General features: G+C 44.1%; 1 protein-coding gene across 1 annotated transcript in view; it reads left to right on the top strand.

Annotated features, from left to right (window-relative positions):
• LOC134357721 (R-spondin-2-like) overlaps positions 1 to 18,688 on the top strand; it is a 43,702-nt gene that overhangs the window by 4,535 nt on the left and 20,479 nt on the right. The window contains exon 2 of the mRNA XM_063069345.1: positions 14,130 to 14,309. Within this exon, the coding sequence (XP_062925415.1) occupies positions 14,130 to 14,309 (180 nt within the window). The remainder of the gene's footprint in view (positions 1 to 14,129; positions 14,310 to 18,688) is intronic.

Raw genomic sequence — 18,688 nt, 5'->3', positions numbered from 1 at the left:
AGTCACATCTAATCAATAGCATCATAACATTTTAAGTAACGTTTGGATATTAAACACACAGCACATATTTTCCCCGTATGAACATATAAAATCATTGCAACACACCAATATCGTTGAATCAGTGGGAGCCCTGGGCTTGTTTCCCTGCAACGAGATGGTCCTATCGAGGGGTGATAGAGACAGCGATACTCGAAGGGGGTTCCTGATGTCCAGTCTATTCCGCAATTTAGTTTTCGTTGCATTCATTGCAGAAAACTCCGCTTCGCAGCAAAATGTTGGAAATGGAAGCAACGTTTTCAGTGCTTTCGTCGCTACCTCACGATATTTAGCCTTGACTTTGATCCAGAATGCCGGCAGAGATGTTATGTCAAACATACTTTTCAGCCCGCCGTCATTTGCAAGCTCGAGTTGATCTTCTTCCCGCGCTGACGTGGATGACGTGCGGGTAATGACCTCGCGTGCGTTCAAGCTCAACAGTGGCCGTGACAGGGAATGAGGAAAGGTGCAGCTGACTCATCTCGCCAAATCACATCGTTTCCTCACGGCCCGGTGGTTGGGGACCGCTGATGTTGGCAAATGAATGTTGTTTCTGCCAAGTACTCGCATTTATATTGGTCTGACTCATTATTCAGATTGGTTGGTTGTCGCGCTGGCTGCTAGTGGAACTCAGCAGAAATAGCACAGATCATGTCACCTCAACTGGTGATGGAACGTTTGTGACTTCACCTCCAGGCCTGGTGAACAATCCTACAAAAAAGCAGCCAACCCACCCGAGCTACCAATCTTCTCTTTCCTTTCAATCCTTTCTGATTGTTGGCATACAACCTGTTTCTACTGCTTTTCCAGACAGCAACTCTCTGCGCACAAAAATACTTACCCCTCCCCACCGATTCTTTCCCCAATGATCTTAAATCTGCACCACTTTATTGAATCATCCTCCCATCCTTACTTTACCAACATCCCTCATCACTTTTAGCAACCAAACAAGAAAGACGGATGCTTCAAACAAATACTGTTGTTGACACACGAGTTTCCAGAGATATATTCAGGGGCCACCTCATTAGGTACACCTGTACACCTCGTTAATGCAAATATCCAATCAGCCAATCATGTGGCAACAACTCAATGGATAAAAGCATGCAGACATGGTCAAGAGGTTCAGATCAAACATCAGAATGGGGAAGAAATGTGATCTATGTGACATTTTCCATAGAATAATTGTTGGTGACAGACGGGGTGGTTTGAGTATCTCAGAAACTGTTGATCTCCTGGGACTTTCAAGCAAAGTAGTCTCCATTGTTTACAGAGAATGATGCAACCAGTAAGTGGCGTTTCTGAGGGCAAAAATGCCTTGTTAATGAGAGAGGTGAGAGGAGAATGGCCAGAGTGGTTCAAGCTAACTATAGGGGCTTCCAACCTGGGATTAACGGGACTCCTTGCTTAATGGTATTGGTTCATGGCATAAAAAGGTTGGGACCCCTGAGCTAACAGGAAGTTGACAGAAACTCGAATAACCATGCGTTCCAACAGTGGTGTGCAGAGGAAAAGTTCTAAACACAAAAGACATCAAGCCTTGAAATGGATGGGCTACAGTAACAGAAGATCACAAATATACATCCTGAGGCCACTTTATTAGATACTCGAGGTCACTAACAAAGTGACCGCTGAGTGTAGGTTGGGTTTCTGACATGGCACAGTCTTTGAGTTGGAAGTTCATGAGATTCAGTACAGCTCCAGATACATCAACATGTAATAAGAACATTAAAAATGGATCCAGTAAGTTATGTGGCCCCTGAAGCCCGCTATTTCAGCAAAGAAACCCATGGGTGCTCATCATTTTCAATTCCACTTTCTCACCTGTGCCCTATTTCCCACAACATACTTAGTGTCTGTAAATCCACTGATCTGTGTTCAATATATTCAACAGAAATTTAAGACAGGGCTAGTTGACAATGGAATTGAGGCCACATGGATGCAGAATGGTTCGGAGTCAGGATGAAAGGAATCTTCTCAGAGAGGAATGATGTGGTGAGATATTTCACCAGGGTTGTTACTATTTACCGACTCAATAACCAATCTAGACTTCAGCAGTACAGGCACCTTATGAACAGAATACAAAGTAAAGAGGCTGGTGTTGATTTTCTTAGAGATGTCAAGCTTTTTCTGGATTATTGTGCACAGATCCCATCTGACTACTGTATTCCATTTTGGACACTGTGCCTCAGAAAGGATGCAGTCAACTCCAAACTGACAGTGGAGTGAGACTCAGATAAATTGCAAAGCACAAAAGGATTGTGTGAAGGAATGGGCACCGAGTGACCTCTGTCTGGGTGGCAGCCCTTGAGTATCCACAGAGCGGTGTTAAATATAGAATGGTTTAACCAGTCTTCAATTTACAAGCTGAAGTTGGGTAAATTGCATGCCCAATTGTAACTATAGCGCAGATATATGGGAAACACATTGTATCAAAAGGATAGGCAGGAAGGCAGAGGGTGTGGCGATGCTCTGTTGACAAAATATACAGTAAATCAAATCATTAGAAGGAGATGACATAGGTTGGAAGGTGTTGAATCATTGTGGATGGAGCTAAGGAATTGCAAGGGTAAAAAGACCCTGAAGGGTTTTATATACAGAACCCCAAACAGTAGTAAGGATTTGGTCTACAAGTTACAAATGGGAGATAGAAAATCCATGCCAAAAGGGCAATGTTACAATAGTCAAGGGAAATTTCAATCTGCTGGTAAATTGGAAAAACCAGTTTGGTGCTGGATTCCAAGAGGAGGAATATCTAGAATGCCTATAGGATGGTAATTTAGAGCAGCTTGAGGCTGAGCCCACTAGGAGATTAGGTATTCTGGAATGGGTGTTGTGCAATGAACAGAAATTGATTGGAGAGCTTAAGGTAAAAGAACCCTGAGGGGAAAGTGATTATTATATGGTCAAATTCACACTGACATTTGAGAAGGAGAAATTAAAGTTAGATGTATCAGTATTACAGTGGTGTAAAGGGAATTACAGAGGCATGAGAGAGGATTTGGCCAGAAATGATTAGCAAAGAACACTGGCAGGGATGACGGCAGAGCAGCAATGGCTAGAATATCTGGAAGCAACTCAGAAGGCACAGGATATATACATCCCAAAGAGGAAGAAGTATTCTAAAGGTAAGCTGTCTCAACAGTGGCTAAAAAGAGAAGTCAAAGCCAACATAGAAGCCAAGAGAGGGCATATAATAGAACAAAAATTAGTGGGATGTTAGAGGATTGGGAAGTTTTAAAAACCAACAGAAGGCAACTAAAAAAGTCATTAAGAAGATAAAGATGGAATACAAAAGTAAGCTAGCCAGTAATATTAAAGAGGATACCAAAAGTTTCTTCAGATACATAAAGTGTAAAAGAGAGGTAAGAGTGGATATAGGAGCACTGGAAAACTACGCTGGAGAGGTAGCCATAGGGGACAATTTACATGCTGATGTTGGGTAAATTGCATGCCTATGTGTAACTATAGTGCAGATATATGGGAAACACATTGTATCAAAAGGATAGGCAGGAAGGCAGAGGGTGTGGCGATGCTCTGTTGGCAAAATATACAGTAAATTAAATTATTTGAAGGAGGTGACATAAAGTTGGAAGGTGTTGAATCATTGTGGATAGAGCTAAGGAATTACAAGGGTGAAAAGACCCTGATGGGTGTTATATACAGAACTCTAAGCAGTAGCAAGGATAATAAATTGAATAAGTATTTTGTTTCAGTCTTCACTGTGGAAGACACTGGCACTATGGTGGAAGTTCCAGGTGTCAGGGGTCATGAAGTGTGTGAAGTTACCATGACTAGGGAGAATGTTCTTGGGAAACTGAAAGGTCTGAAGGTAGGTAAGTTACCTGGGCCAGATGGTGGACACCCCAGGGTTCTGAAAGAGATGGCTTCCTCACCATAGACTCACCCTGCAAGTTAACCTTTAGGGAATCCTGCACAAGGATTGTGCAGGATTTTTTGTACCTTTGCACCTTGAATTTTTTAATTTTCTCTCCATTTAGAAAATAGTCAACCCTTTAATTTTCCCTACCAAAGTGCATGACCATATGCTTCCCGACACAGCAATTTCTTCACCCATTCTCCAAATCTGTCTAAGTCATTCTGCAGTCTCTCTACTTCCTCAAAACTACCTACCCCTCCACCTTTCTTCATATCATCCGCAAACTTTGCAACAAAGCCATCAATTCCATTATCCAAATCATTGACATTTAACTTCATACAGATTCCTGTGGAACACCACAAGTCAGCGGCAGCCAGTCAGAAAAGGCTCCCTTTATTCCCACTCTTTGACTCTTGTCAATCAGCCACTGCTTTATCCATGCTAGAATCTCTCCTATAATATCATAATACTTCCCAATCCTCTAACTTCTCATTATTTTTTGCTCTATTATATGCCCTCTCTTTGGCTTTTATGTTGGCTTTGACTTCTCATGTTAGCCACGGTTGTGTCATCTTTCCTTCAGAATACTTCTTCCTTTTTGGGATGTATATATCCAGTGCCTTCCAGATTGCTTCCAGATGTTCCAGCCATTGCTGCTCTGCTGCCATTCTTGCCAGTGTTCTTTTCCAATCAATTCTGGCCAACTCCCCTCTCATGCCTCTGTAATTCTCTTTACTCCACTGTAATACTGATACATTCAGACACTGTAATATTGGTACAAGAGTACGAAAGGCCTTGATAGGCTACCAGAGAGATCAGTAACTAAGGGGTACGCATTTGAATTAACTACAAAAATCATTTTAAGGAAATTGAGAAAAATATTTCACCCAATGAATGATGAGGGTCTGGAAGTGGGGAAGGCAGAAACATTGTAAGTAAATGTACCTGGATGAACAATTGAAACATCTCACATGCGAGGTTAAAGTTAAAAATCTGTCCCGAGCCTTGTGGCCCATCAGGCCAGTGCTTATACTGGTTTCTGAGGCCTGAAGTGACTGAGATTATTCCTCCCCGGATAGGACACCAGTCTATCATGAAGTTAACCCCCAGCATTTGCCGGTACCCATTTTCAGCTGGGTGGACTGGAGCAGTGTGTGGTTAAGTGCCTTGCTCAAAGACACAACACACTGCCTTGGCCAAGACTTGAACCCACGACCTTCAGATCATGAACCCAACCCCCAACCACTTGGCCACGCGCCACACCACACGCAAGGTTATGAGTTGAAAAGTTAGATTAGTGTAGACTATTTTTGTTTGGCATGGGCATAGTTGGCTGGATGGCCTCAGTCGTTGTCGTGGCTATCCCTTGAGGTTGAGGATGATGGTCTTTGTTCTGAAGAAGTGGCCCACAGAGTGAAGACACCTGTGCGTGTATTTGTTTAATGTGTACTTGATGTTGCACTCCAAGAAGCACAGGATACTTCACAAATCAACTAACTGATTCCAATGGCATGGAAACCACAATGATTGGAGCTGATGGATTTGTTGCAGCCTTCATCCGCCTTCACAGCCATTAAGTTCGAAGTAACTTCGTCCGCCTGTTCTACCATTGAGGTCTTGGTTGGATTGTTCTTTGTCAGGGACCTCACCCTCAACCTTACCGCCATGGGTGACCCTACCAGGAGCATAGCTCCAGATGGCATAGCTCTCCGGATCACAGGACCACACAAGTTTCTCCACCACGGCAAGGTGACAATCCACGGCTTCAGTGTGCACTGCGAGTCTCCATGGTTTGTTGGATCTCTGTTTAATTTAGATCCTTAGGACACTCCTGTGAGTCAGAAATGATGAGCCATCTTAATTAGGGTACAATCAAACATACGAATATTAAGCAAACTAAGTAAAGAGCTGAGAAATGACTGAACATTCAAAGAGAAAAGGAATTAAAAAAATAAGGAATGGTGCCTCTGAAAAAAACTATCACTTTTATAGATAGGAAATCCTTTAGTTAAGAATGAATTGATTAATAGGCTACATAATTAAAACAATTACATCACATGGGTAATGTGCTAATACTTAGCCAATGAAAACTGAGAAAGCTGATAAACCGCTTTCTACCAGTGAGAGAAAAATGAGTGAAAAAGTTTGTTAAAAAGTACAAATCTTATAAAATATTATTTAAAATAACAGTGGTTTCCAACAGGTTCAAGATGTTGACACTGGCAAGGCAACATTTGGTGCTGGAGTCAGAGTAGTTAAGATATATCCCAGAATAATGAAATAATCAAATCTGGAGATAAAGAGAGCGAGAGAATGAAGCAAGGCAAAATGGGCTCACGTTTTCAAAGCACTGTTCACATCCTCAGGGTGAATCAACAAAATGTACAGCCAATGACAGCACAGCCTCTTTAGCAATACCTCGTTGGCTGGACAACTCTTGGCAGATCCTTGGGATGTCAAAAGTGCTTTAGCTGTATTTAACATTGAACAGTTACAGAGCATTGAGTGCTGGTGTAATCTATTCCAAAGATACAAAGATTGGTGGAAGGGCAAGTAGTGTTGAGGAAAGAGTTAGGATGCAGAAGGACTTAGACAGATTAGGAGAATGGGCAAGAGAGTGGCAAGTGAAATACAATGTTGGAAAATTCATGGTCATGCACTTTGGTAGTAGAATTAAATGTGTAGATGATTTTTTTAAATGGGAAGAAAATCCAAAAATGTGAGATACAAAGAGACTTGGGAGTCCCTGTGCAGAACATCCTGAAGTCTAACTTGCAGGTAGAGTCGGTAGTGAAGAAGGCAAATGCCATTCATTTCAAGAGATCTAGAATACAAGAACAGGGATGTGACGCTGAGGCCTTATGAGGCACTGGTGAGGCCTCACCTTGAGTATTGTGAACAGTTTTGGGCTCCTCATCTAAGAAAAGATATGCCGGCATTGGAGAGGGTCCAGAGGAGTTTCGCAAGGATGATTCTGGGAATGAAAGGGTTATCATATGAGGAACGTTTGATAATTTTGGTCTGTACTCACTGGAATTTAGAAGGATGAGGGGGGATCTCATTTAAATCTTTTGAATGTTGAAAGGCCAAGACAGAGTAGATGTGGAAACGATGTTTCCCACAGTGGGGAAGCCTAGGACAAGAGGGCACAGCCTCAGTATAGAGGGGTGTCCATTTAAAACAGAGATGTGGAGAAATTTTAGCCAGAGGGTGGTAAATATGTGGAATTTGTTACCACAAGCAGCTGTGGAGGCCAGGTGTTGTTAAGACAGATATTGATAGATTCTTTATTGGACACAGCATCAAAGGTTATGGGGTGATGATCAGGGGATGGGGCTGAGGAGGGGAAAAAAAGGATCAGCCATGATTGAATGGCAGAGCAGACTCAATGGGCCAAATGGATTAATTCTGCTCCTATGTCTTATGGTCCTAATGTTGGTAAAACTATCAATTCCGTATGTGCTTCCAATCTCACAAGAAATGTTTATGAATAGGATCAAGATGTCACAACTCACAGTGACTAGAAGCCAAGATTCTCGCTTTGTATTATTATCTCATCGTCAGGCTAGACACCTCCAAATGACCCAACCGCCTACAAAGTCAAAGTCAAGTTTATTGTCAGATGCACAAGAATCAGATCAGGTTTATTATCACCGACATGTATCAAGAAATGTGTTGTATTGTGGCAGCAGTAGAGTGCAATACATTAACATCGCAATTAGTTACACTAATAAATGCTACAAAAAGTAGTGGATATGACCCAGTCCATCATGGGTAAGGCCCTCGCCACCATTGAGCACAGGTGTATGAAACACTGTCACAGGGAAGCAGCGTCCTTCATCACTGACTCACACCACCCAGGACATGTGCTCTTCTTGCTGCTGCCATCAGGAAGAAGGCAGGAGCCTCAGGACCCACAGCACTAGGTTTAGGACCAGTTATTACCTCAGCCATCAGCCTCTTGAACCAGAGGTGATAACTTGCCTCAACTTCACTTGGCCAAGTATTTGAAATGTTCCCACAATTAATGGACTCACTTTCAAGATCTCTTCACCACAAGATCTCTATATTTATTGGCTATTTATTATTATTATCATCATCATCATTATCTTTATTTTTTTTTATTTGCAGTTTTTTGTCTTCTGTACTTGGTTGAACATCCAAGATGGACAGTCTTTCATTGATTCTGTTATGGTTATTATACTATAGATTTTTATTGAGTATGCCCACAAGAAAATGAATCCCAGGATTGTATATGTTAACATACTGTGTATGTACTTTGATAATAAATGTATTTAGAACATTGAATTTTGAAATATATTAAAAATAAATAAATAGAGCAGAAAGAGCACAAAATAGTCTTCATGGTTCATGGTCCATTCAGAAACCTGATGGCGCTGGGGAAGAAGCTGTTCCTGAAATGTTGAGTGTGTGTCTTCACCACCACCTTGACAGTAGCAGTGAGAAGAGGGCATGTTCGGGGTGATGGGTGTCCTTCATGATGGACGCTGCCTTTTTGAGGTGTCACCATTCGAAGATGTCCTGGATGCTGGGGAGGCTGGTGGCCCGTGATGGAGCTGGCTGAGTTTACAACTCTCTGCAGCTTTTTCCAATCCTGTGTATGAGGTGTACAAGTGTGACCATTGCAATGAAAACTTGCAGCAGCGTTACCAGCACATAGCATCGATAAGCAGCATTTACAAGAAACATAAACAAAGACCGTGCACGATTTTTACAACAAAGAACACAGTTAAAACAAAGAGAAAGTGTCTATTTTAGAGTACGGTAGTCATAGTGGTAAACTCCAGGGAATTGGGTTTGATAGGGGCGGCATAGTAGCACAGTGGTTAGCACAACACTTTATAGTACCAGTGACCTGGGTTCAATTCCCACCGCTCTCTGTAAGGAGTTTGCATGTGCTGCCGGTAACTGTGTGGGTTCCTCCCACAGTCCAAAGACCTACTGGTTGGAAGGTAAATTGGTATTTGTAAATTGTCCCCCTGATTAGGCTAGGATTAAAGCAGGGGATTGCTGGGCAGTCCAGCTCAAAAGGCTGGAAGGGCCTTTTCTGCACTGTATCTTATTGAATAACTAAAGAAGGTGAGGGTAAGGTAACGTCTGCACATTGTCCTCCTGCTTTGTCCTTTACAGAATAGACACATTTAACTCTTTAGCCTTTGTACATTGGAGGACATGTATCATGCCACGTTACACAAGAAGCTGTGACTTTATCATAACAGACCTGCTGTAACTTGCACATTTGATGCATTAATAAATTAACATCAAATCCATACAGTAGGGTAGCGGTTAGTGTGACTCTTCGCAACTCCTGCTGTAAGATCAGGGTCCAACTCCCACCGCTCTCTGTAAGGAGTTTGTACCTTCTCCCCATGATCCCCTGGGTTTCCTCTGGGTGCTCTAGTTTCCGCTCACATTTCAAAGATGCAAGGGCTAGGGTTAGTCATTTGTGGGCATGCAATGTTGGCAACAGCTCAGCAACACTTACGGGCTGCCCCCAGCACAACCTTAGACTGATACAGAATGACATATTTCACTGCCTGTTTCAATGTCTGTTTCATACCTTTCGATGGTTTTGTGACTAATAAAGCTAATCTTTCATCTCCGGCATGAAATACTTAACTAAAACCACCAACAATTCTTTAATCCTTCTAATCAACATATGGATTACTGTTCTTATCCAGATGTTGCTTTCTATCCAAACTTTGGCTTGTTGAACCAATTCACTGGCCCAAATTATGTCAGAAACACAATTACACAAAACAGCTTAACTTGAGAGTGTGGTGCTCACTGGCGTGGATGCCAAAGTCATTAAAGAAGGAGTGAGCAGACAAAACTGTGCTTTAAGATATTCGATTATCCATGAAGTGGTACTAAATGTTTAATGAGTACGCAGCGTTCTGGAGCTTTTAGCCCATGGAGTTGCAGGAACAAGGTGGTTAAAGCATAGAAGAATGTCTCCAGCTGTCACAGCAGTCACTGGCAGGACTGGATCCAGCTGTGGAGGAATGGCAGTCTCCGTCACAGTAAACACTGGCAACAACTGAACCCAGGAGCAGAGGAACGACAGACTCCCATGCAGAGAAGGAAACAAGAGGTTAGACGTAGGAATACTAACAGAGTATTGGAGGCCTGACAGAGCAACACCGTGAGACCAATCATTCTCCACAAACACGCAAGAAGACTGTCAGCAGTTCTAAACCAGAATCCCCTTAAAATAATCATAGAATGCGGGAAACACAATTAACTTGACAAGATTAAACAGAAAGCACAAGGGATTGAGGTAACAATGATTGTTTGAGAAACCTAGCGGCCTGATGCTCTATGGCTTGCCGTAGAGGCCCTCAGCACTTCTCACTCAGCTGCAGCTATTGAACTGTTGTTAATGCCATAACGTCTCAACAACAATGTGAAAGTGAGAGAACAGAACGATGTTGTGGTGGAGTTCATGCAGGAACAAACCATGGCCAGGAGACCTTAAGAGGTGACTCAATAGAGGTGTATAAGATGATGGGGCATAGATAGAGTGGACAGCCAGAGACATTTTCCCAGGGCGGAAATGGTTAATACCAAGGGGCAAGGACTCTCCAGCTCCATCAAAATTATATCTGCATACCTTGACTCCGTTTTATCTCCCCTGGTTCAGTCCCTTCCTACCTACATCCGTGGCACATCACATGCTCTGGATCTTTTCAACGACTTCAAGTTCCTTGGCCATGATCGTCTCATTTTCGCTATCGACATCCAGTCCCTATACAGCTCCATCCCCCATCAGGAGGGCCTTAAAGTACTCCGCTTAATTCTAGACAACAGACCTCTCCACCACCACTCTCCTCTGTCTGGCAGAATTGGTCCTCACTTTCACAAACAAGACAGATTCTGCAGATTCTGGAAATCTGAGCAACACACACAAAATGCTGGAGGAACTCAGCAGGCCAGGCAGCACCTAGGAAAAAGAGTAAACTGTCGATGTTTTGGGTCAAAACCCTGCTGCAGGACTGGCCTCCAGACTTCCTCCAGCATTTTGTGTGTGTTGCTTGGTCCTCACTTTCAATAATTTCTCCTTCAGTTCCTCCCTCGTCTTTCAAATCAAAGGTGTAGCCATGGGCACTTGTATGGGCCTCAACTATACCTTCCTTTTTGTTCCAAGCCTACACTAGGATCACTCCCCAACTTTTTCTACACTACATCACTGACTGCATTTGTGCTGCTTCCTGCACCCAGGCTGAGGTTGTTGACTTCATCAACTTTGCCTCCAACTTCCACCCTGCCCTCAGGGAGAAAAGGAAGAAGGGAGGAGAAGATGGTGGCACGACGGCAGCGTGCACGGCCTCTCCAGTGATGAATATCTGTTATCTGTCAAGTAGGGGACCGTGCACAATTCTGATTTGATGGAGACGGACATGAGGGTACGGAGGAACGTCTGGAAAACTTCTGAAATGCCCGCTGCCGTTGCTACTGTGTGGTAACTGGAATCTCCAGAGCAGAAGGCCCCGAAATCCTCGGCTATGCTTGTTTCAGCGGCCGGGGCAAGGTTGAAGGCGCTCGGCAGAGGATGGTGCTGGGGAGACTGTATTGGAGGGGCTGGTTGGAGGCTCGAAGTCTTCGGACGGATGGACTCAGTGTCGGCTGTGGTCGGCTGCTTCCAAGGCATTGGCAAGTTGACGGTGCCTGGAGGTTTACAGCAGGGAGTTTCTCTCTTTTGCCGCCTGCTATTGGGGACTCAGGAGTCGATCAAGTCGGGGATTTTGAGACTTTTTTTACCGTGCCCATGGTTTGTTCTTCATCAAATTATGGTATTGCTTTGCACTGCTGTAACTATATGTTATAATTATGTGGTTCTGTCAGTGTTAGTCTTTGGTTTGTCCTGTTTTCTGTGATATCACTCTGGAGAAACATTGTATCATTTCTTAATGCATGTATGCATTTCTAAATGACAATAAAAGAGGACTGAGTGTTCTCATAATCTAAAAAAAAATTTACCTGTTCCATTTCCAACACCATCCTCCCCTTTCTCGAGCTCCTATCTCTGGAGACTGTTTATCAACTGATATATTTTATAAACATACTGATTCCCACAGCTGCTTGAACTATACCTCTTCCCACCCTGTTACTTGTAAAAATGTCATCTCCTTCTCTAAGTTCCTCTGTTTCCGTTGCATCTGCTCTCAGGGTGAGGCTTTTCATTCCAGAGCTAATGAGATGTCCTCCTCCTTCAAAGAAAGAGGCTTTTCTTCCTCCAGCATCAATGCCGCCCTCGCCCGCACCTCTTCCATTTCGTAGATGTCTGCCCTCACCCCATCCTCCTGCAACCTCATCAGGGATAGAGTTCCTTCACCTGCCGTTCCACTAGGCTCTGCGTCCAGCACGTAATTTTCTGTAACTTCTGCCATCTCCAACGGGATCCCACCACCAAATGCATCTTTCGCTTCCCCCCCGCCCCCCCAACTTTCTGCTTTCCGCAGGGATCACTCCCTATGTGACTCCCTTGTCCATTCGTCCCTCCCCATTGATCTCCCTCCTGGTACATATCTTTACAAGCGGATACACCTGCCCCTATACCTACTCCCACACTACCAATCAGGGTCCCAAACAGTCCTTCCAGGTGAGGCGACAAGTCACCTATGAGTCTGTTGGGGGTCACTGTATCTGGTGCTCCGGCGTGGCCTCTTGTATGTCGGTGAAACCTGACTTAGACAGGGAGACCACCTTGTCGAGCACCTAAGCTCCATCCGCCGGGAAAGCACGATCTCCCAGTGGCCACTCATTTTAATTCGACTTCCCATTCTCATTCTGACATGTCAGTCCATGGCCTCCTCCACTGCTGCAATGATGCCAAACTCAGTTTGGAGGAATAGCATCTTATATTCCATTTGGGTAGCCTCCAACCTGATGGCATGAACATTGACTTCTCTAACTTCCAGTAATTGCCCCCCACCCCCTTCACCATTTCCCATTCCTGTTCCTTATCTGCTCAGCTCCTCCCCTAGTTTCACCCAACCTAGTGGGGAAAAAAGCCTGCTTGCATTTACCCCTCATAATTTTGTATGCTCTGTCAAATGTCCCCTTGTTCTCCTATGATCCAAGGAATAAAGTCCTAGCCTACTCAAACTTGCCCTATAATTCAAATCCTCAAGTCCTGGCAACACCCTTGTATTTTTTTCTGTACTCTTTCAATCTTAGCGATTTCTTTTCTGTATGTAGGTGAACAGGATTGCACAGATTCCTCCAAGTTAGGCCTCGCCAATGTCTTATAAAAAAGTTGTAAACTCTGCTAGCTCCCAGCCTCCCCACCATGCAGGACACCTTCAAAGAGTGATGCCTCAAAAAGGCAGCATCCATCATTAAGAACCCCCATCACACAGGAGATGCTCTCTTCTCATTGCTACCATCAGGAAGGAGGTACAGGAGCCTGAAGACACACTATTAATGTTTCAGGAACAGCTTCTTCCCCTCCACCATCAGATCTCTGAAGGGACAATGAACCCATGAACACTTCCTCACTTTTTTGTTTCTTCTCTTTTTTCAATATATGCTTATTAATTTACAGTTTTGTTTTTATATATTGCACTGTACTGCTGCTGCAAAACAAGGAATTTCATGACATATGCCAGTGATATTAAAATGATTCTGATGAAACAACTTCAACATAACATCCCATCTCCTGTATTCAGTACTTTGATTTATGAAGGCCAATGTGCCAAAAGCTTTTTTACAACCCTATGTACCTAAGATGTTACTTTCAAGGAATTATGGATCTGTATTCCCAGAATATAAGAGATGCTGGAAATCAAGAGGAACACACATAAAATGCTGGAAGAACTCAGCAGGTCAGGCAGCATCTATGGAAAAGAATAAACAGTTGACCTTTTCGGCTGAGACCCTTCATCGGGACAAAAGCAGGAATAAACAGATGGGGGGAGGGAAAATTTATCAAATAACAAATGATAATTCTATTCTTACAAGCATTCATAGTCTACTCTGTGCTTCACTTTTTTCTCTATTTTGATTTCTGGGGTTTTTTAAGCCAAGATGAAAATATACGCACTCGAAAGGCCGCGCCAAAAGAGAGAGCCGTCCTTGCGTAGGAGGCCCAATCAATTCACCGAACGATCAGTCGCTGCATGCTCTCACAATCTATCTGACATATCTGAGAACCCACCCAACCTAACTCTTTCTCCGCCTCCTCTCTCCGCAGGGTCTCTCCAGAAGTGCAAGAGGTGCCGCGAATGTTCCATGGAGAACGGTTGCCTGAGCTGCCAACACCGCCTCTTCCTCCTGATCCAAAGGGAGGGGATCAGGCAGCGAGGGGAGTGTGTGCACGTCTGCCCTGTGGGACACTACAGCCTGCGGGGTAAAGAAGTGAACCACTGCCTCAGTAAGTGGCTGCACCTTGAACAGCTCCTCTGCTGGCAACCTGTGGGCAACCAAAATCCCTTGGATTTCCATCTGGCTGCTCTTTGAGTTTAAAATTCACAGTGTAATACACACACACACACACACACACACACACACACACACACACACACACACACACACACATACATACACACACACACACACACACACATACACACACACACACATACATACACACACACACACACACACACACACACACACACACACACAAACTGTTGGAGGAACTCAGCAGGTCAGTCAGCATCTACGGAAAGGAATAAACAGTCAGTATTTTGGGCTGGGACCCTTCGTCAGAGCCAGAAAGGAAGGAAGCAGAAGGCAGAATAGGAGAAGGATTACCAACTGGCAGGTGGTAGGTGAGACCAGGTGTGGAGTAAGGTGGGTGGGTGTCGGAGAGTGGGGATGAAGTGAGAAGCTGGGAGGTGATAGGTAGACAAGGTAAAGGGCCAAACAAGAAGGAAACTGATAGGAGAGGAGAGTGGACCATCCGAGAATGGAATGGAGGAGGGGCGCCATTGTGAGGTTATGGGCAGGTGAGGGCAACAGAAGGGGTAAGAGGGACCCCAGAATGGTGCATGGAAAAAGAGAGAAGGGGAGGGAGGAGAAAATATCGGAAGTTAGAGAAATTGGTGTTCATGTCGTCAGGTTGAAGGCTGCCCAGCCACCCATCCAGAATGCCTTTCCATCTTTGAAAGTTCCTCACTGATCTCAGTCCTTCTCCAGTCACAACCTCCTGTGATCTTCACCACAGACTGCCAGGTCTTCAGCTCTGAAAGTGGCACTGTAGTCTAGTGGTTAGCCAATGCTTTACAGCACCAGCTGTGAGATTCAGGTTCACTTCTTGCCGCTGTCAGTAAGGAGTTTGTACATCCTCCCGGTGGCCACGTGGGTTTCCTCCCACACAGCAAGCGCACACAGTACGGGCTAAGCTCAGTGGGCATGGTACGTTGGTTAGGGTCAGGGAGTTGTGGGCATGGTACGTTGGTTAGGGTCAGTGGGTTGTGGGCATGGTACGTTGATTAGGGTCAGTGGGTTGTGGGCATGGTACGTTGGTTAGGGTCAGTGAGTTGTGGGCATGGTATGTTGGTTAGGGTCAGTGGGTTGTGGACATGGTACGTTGGTTAGGGTCAGTGGGATGTGGGCATGGTACATTGGTTAGGGTCAGTGGGTTGTGGGCATGGTACATTGGTTAGGGTCAATGAGTTGTGGGCATGGTACATTGGTTAGGGTCAGTGAGTTGTGGATATGGTACGTTGGTTAGGGTCAGTGAGTTGTGGGCATGGTACGTTGGTGCTGGAAGTGTGGTAACACTTGTGGGCTGCCCCAGCACAATCATCACTTATTTGATGTGACACAAAACAACATATTTCATTGTAATTTATAAATAAAGCTAATCTCTAATCCGTTTGACTGAAATTCCCTCCCCAAACTCCCACCCTCTTTCTCCATCCAGAATCTGAATCAGAATCATATTGACTGATATATGAATGTTGTTTTGCAGCAGCGATACAGTGCAAAGATATAAAATACTATAAATTACAAATTTTAAAAATGCTGCAAAGAAAAGGAAATGAATTAAATAAGTTGTACAAAAGATAGTGAGGTAGTGTTCATGGGTTCAGAAATCTGATGGAGGAAGAGAAGAAGCTGCTTCTGAATAAGAAAATGTGGTTCTTTGACCTCCTGTGCACATCTCTTCATTGCAAATGAGATGTCATCAGTACACTGGGCAAGAAATTTTTTCAAAATTTTCTATCCCTCCCCCTCCCACTTTCAAATCTCTTAATATCTCTCCTTTCAGTTAGTCCTGACGAAGGGTCTCAGCCCAAAACATCGACTATATCTCTTCCTAGAGATGCTGCCTGGCCTGCTGCGTTCACCAGCACTTTTTAAGTGTGTTGCTTGAATTTCCAGCATCTGCAGATTTCCTCGTATTTGCGTTCTCAAAACAATGAGTTTTTATTCGCTTGCCTAACTTACCCAGCTCATTTCCTTTGAGACCAGAGTTTGTGACTTTGACCTGACCTGGCCTCCAGTGTCTGCGCCTGACCCAATGTGGAATCAGAAGAGAAGTCAGTGATTCCAGCTGGTGCCCACCTGGTGGCCCAACTTGCAAAAGGGAAGAACAGAAATTGCTTCAGATCGTGGTTTTCTGAATAAGATAGATTTTATCCTTCCTATGGTTTTTCCCTACTGCTCTGTAACTATGCAGGAGTCAACCCGAGTCCATTGGGATTAAAATGTGTGATGACCATCGTGATTTAGAATGACTGGCTTTGGTTTGTGGTCAGAGAGATTATAAGGACATGGATTTGCTAAGAGGTTTCATTGTTTAAAAGTTGGTTTCCATCCAAACTGCAACCAATTAAGTCCAAGTTTATACTTAAGAAATTATTTAAACTCTTTGGCAACACACATTCAATGCTGGAGAAACTCAGCAGGCCAGGCAGCAGCTATGGAAATGAATAAATTGTAGACGTTTTGGGCTGAGACCCTTCAGCAGAACTGAACTCTTTCCTTTTCCCAGTGCAAGGAGAGTAAGAGTGAAAAGCCAAAGGAATGATCAGGAGGACAGTGACTCAGGGTCAAGCCCAAAATCTCAGCTGCTGACTAGAGGAGGGAAGGTAGATGAGGCTGGGGATGGTGAGGACCTTGGGAAGGTTGGCTGGATCAACAATAATGTTTGTCCAGTAATGGCTGGTTACACTGATCCAACCACTCAGATTGGCAATGGACTTCACAAAATCTTTCTTTAGAATTTTGAATTTATTTAAAATCTTATATCCATTCCACAACATGAGTGAGTAAAAATATTTGTGTTATGACCTTGTTGCAATATACAGACATGTAAACTTAAAAGTCTAATGGTTTGTAGAAAGAAGATGCCCCATAGCCTGTTGATCCTGACTTTAATGCTGCAGTATTGTTTGCCAGACAGAAGCAGCTAAAACAGTTTAGGGTTGGGGTGACTGGTGTCCCCAATGATCTTCCAGGCCTTCTTTCTGCACCTGCTGCTGTAAATGCCCTCAGTGAAGGGAAGTTCACATCCACCGATGTGCTCGGCTGTCCGTACCACTCTCTGAAGTGCCCAGCGATCAAGGTTGGTGCAGTTCCCCGTACCGAGGGGTGATACAGTCAGTCAGTATGCTCTCAGTGGTGCCCCTGTAGAAGGGCTTGAGGATTTGGGGGCCCATGCCGAACTTCTTTAGTCACCTGAGGTGGAAGAGGCCTTTCAGCCCAACAAGGCTGAGCTTTCCAATGACACCTATGTGACCAATTAACCTATGTCTTTGGAATGTGGGAGGAAACCAGAGCACCTGGAGGAAACCCACACAGTCAAAGGAGGAAGTACAAATTCCTTATGTGCACTGGTGGGCATTGAACCCTGTTTGCTGCTGCTTTGATAGTGTTACACTGACCGCTACACTACCGTGCTGCCCCAGTGATGGACACTTTGATGAAGTGTATTTCATTAAGTGAGCTCCAGTTGCTGCTTGCTCTCCCCGTGACTACGCGGGTTCTCTCTGGTTACTGCGGTTTCTTCTCACTTTCCAGAGAAGTTTGGGTTAGGGTTAGCATGTTGTATGCATTGCTATGTTGGCGCCAGAAGCACGGTGAAACTATGGGATGCCTATGGTTTGTCCCCACTGCTCTGCAACAATGCATTTCACTGTATGTTTTGATGTACATGTGACAACTAAAACTTACCTTTATCTGTAGTACAATTAGATAGACTTCTGACCTCACAATCTGCTTCGTTATCACCTTGCACCTTGTTGTCTATCTGCACTACAGTTTCTCTGTAGATCTGACACTTTATTCTGCATTCAGTTGCTGGGTTTCCTTGTGCTATGTACCCCAATGCACTGTGAAGAATGACAATAAACAATATATAAACAATATTGGTCTAAACATGTGAAAAGCCCTTGTTAAGATTTCTATTGCTATGCTGTGAGGTATTCTATTTTAGCAGTTTTCTGTAAAAACAGTGTGACCTGCTGGAAAGAGTGTTTTGGTTTCAGCTAAAGATGAGGAACCATGTTGTACAACTTTGGAGTGTGCGTCAGCCAATCTGGATTGTGTGATGTGAGAGAGAGCTGCAGAGGAGAGTTTTCTGAAGGACAGTAGTCTGGTTTGGAGTCTTTTTCGTGGGAACTGTAGAGCATGGCTCAAGGGAGATGCTGTAGAATGCCATTGGAAGGAGATTACCCATTGAAAGAAGTGCTTTGTGCAGATGAATGGCTCCAAGAGATGGTCTTCAAGTGAAGTTTTGAATACGCTGTGTACTTTCTCACAAACCATGAGTTCAATGCATGAATAAAGAGTTACACCCCC

This window comes from Mobula hypostoma, chromosome 2, assembly GCF_963921235.1.
Source record: "Mobula hypostoma chromosome 2, sMobHyp1.1, whole genome shotgun sequence".
NCBI classification, from domain to species: Eukaryota; Metazoa; Chordata; class Chondrichthyes; order Myliobatiformes; family Myliobatidae; genus Mobula; species Mobula hypostoma.
This window is presented reverse-complemented; position numbering and strand designations above follow the sequence as displayed.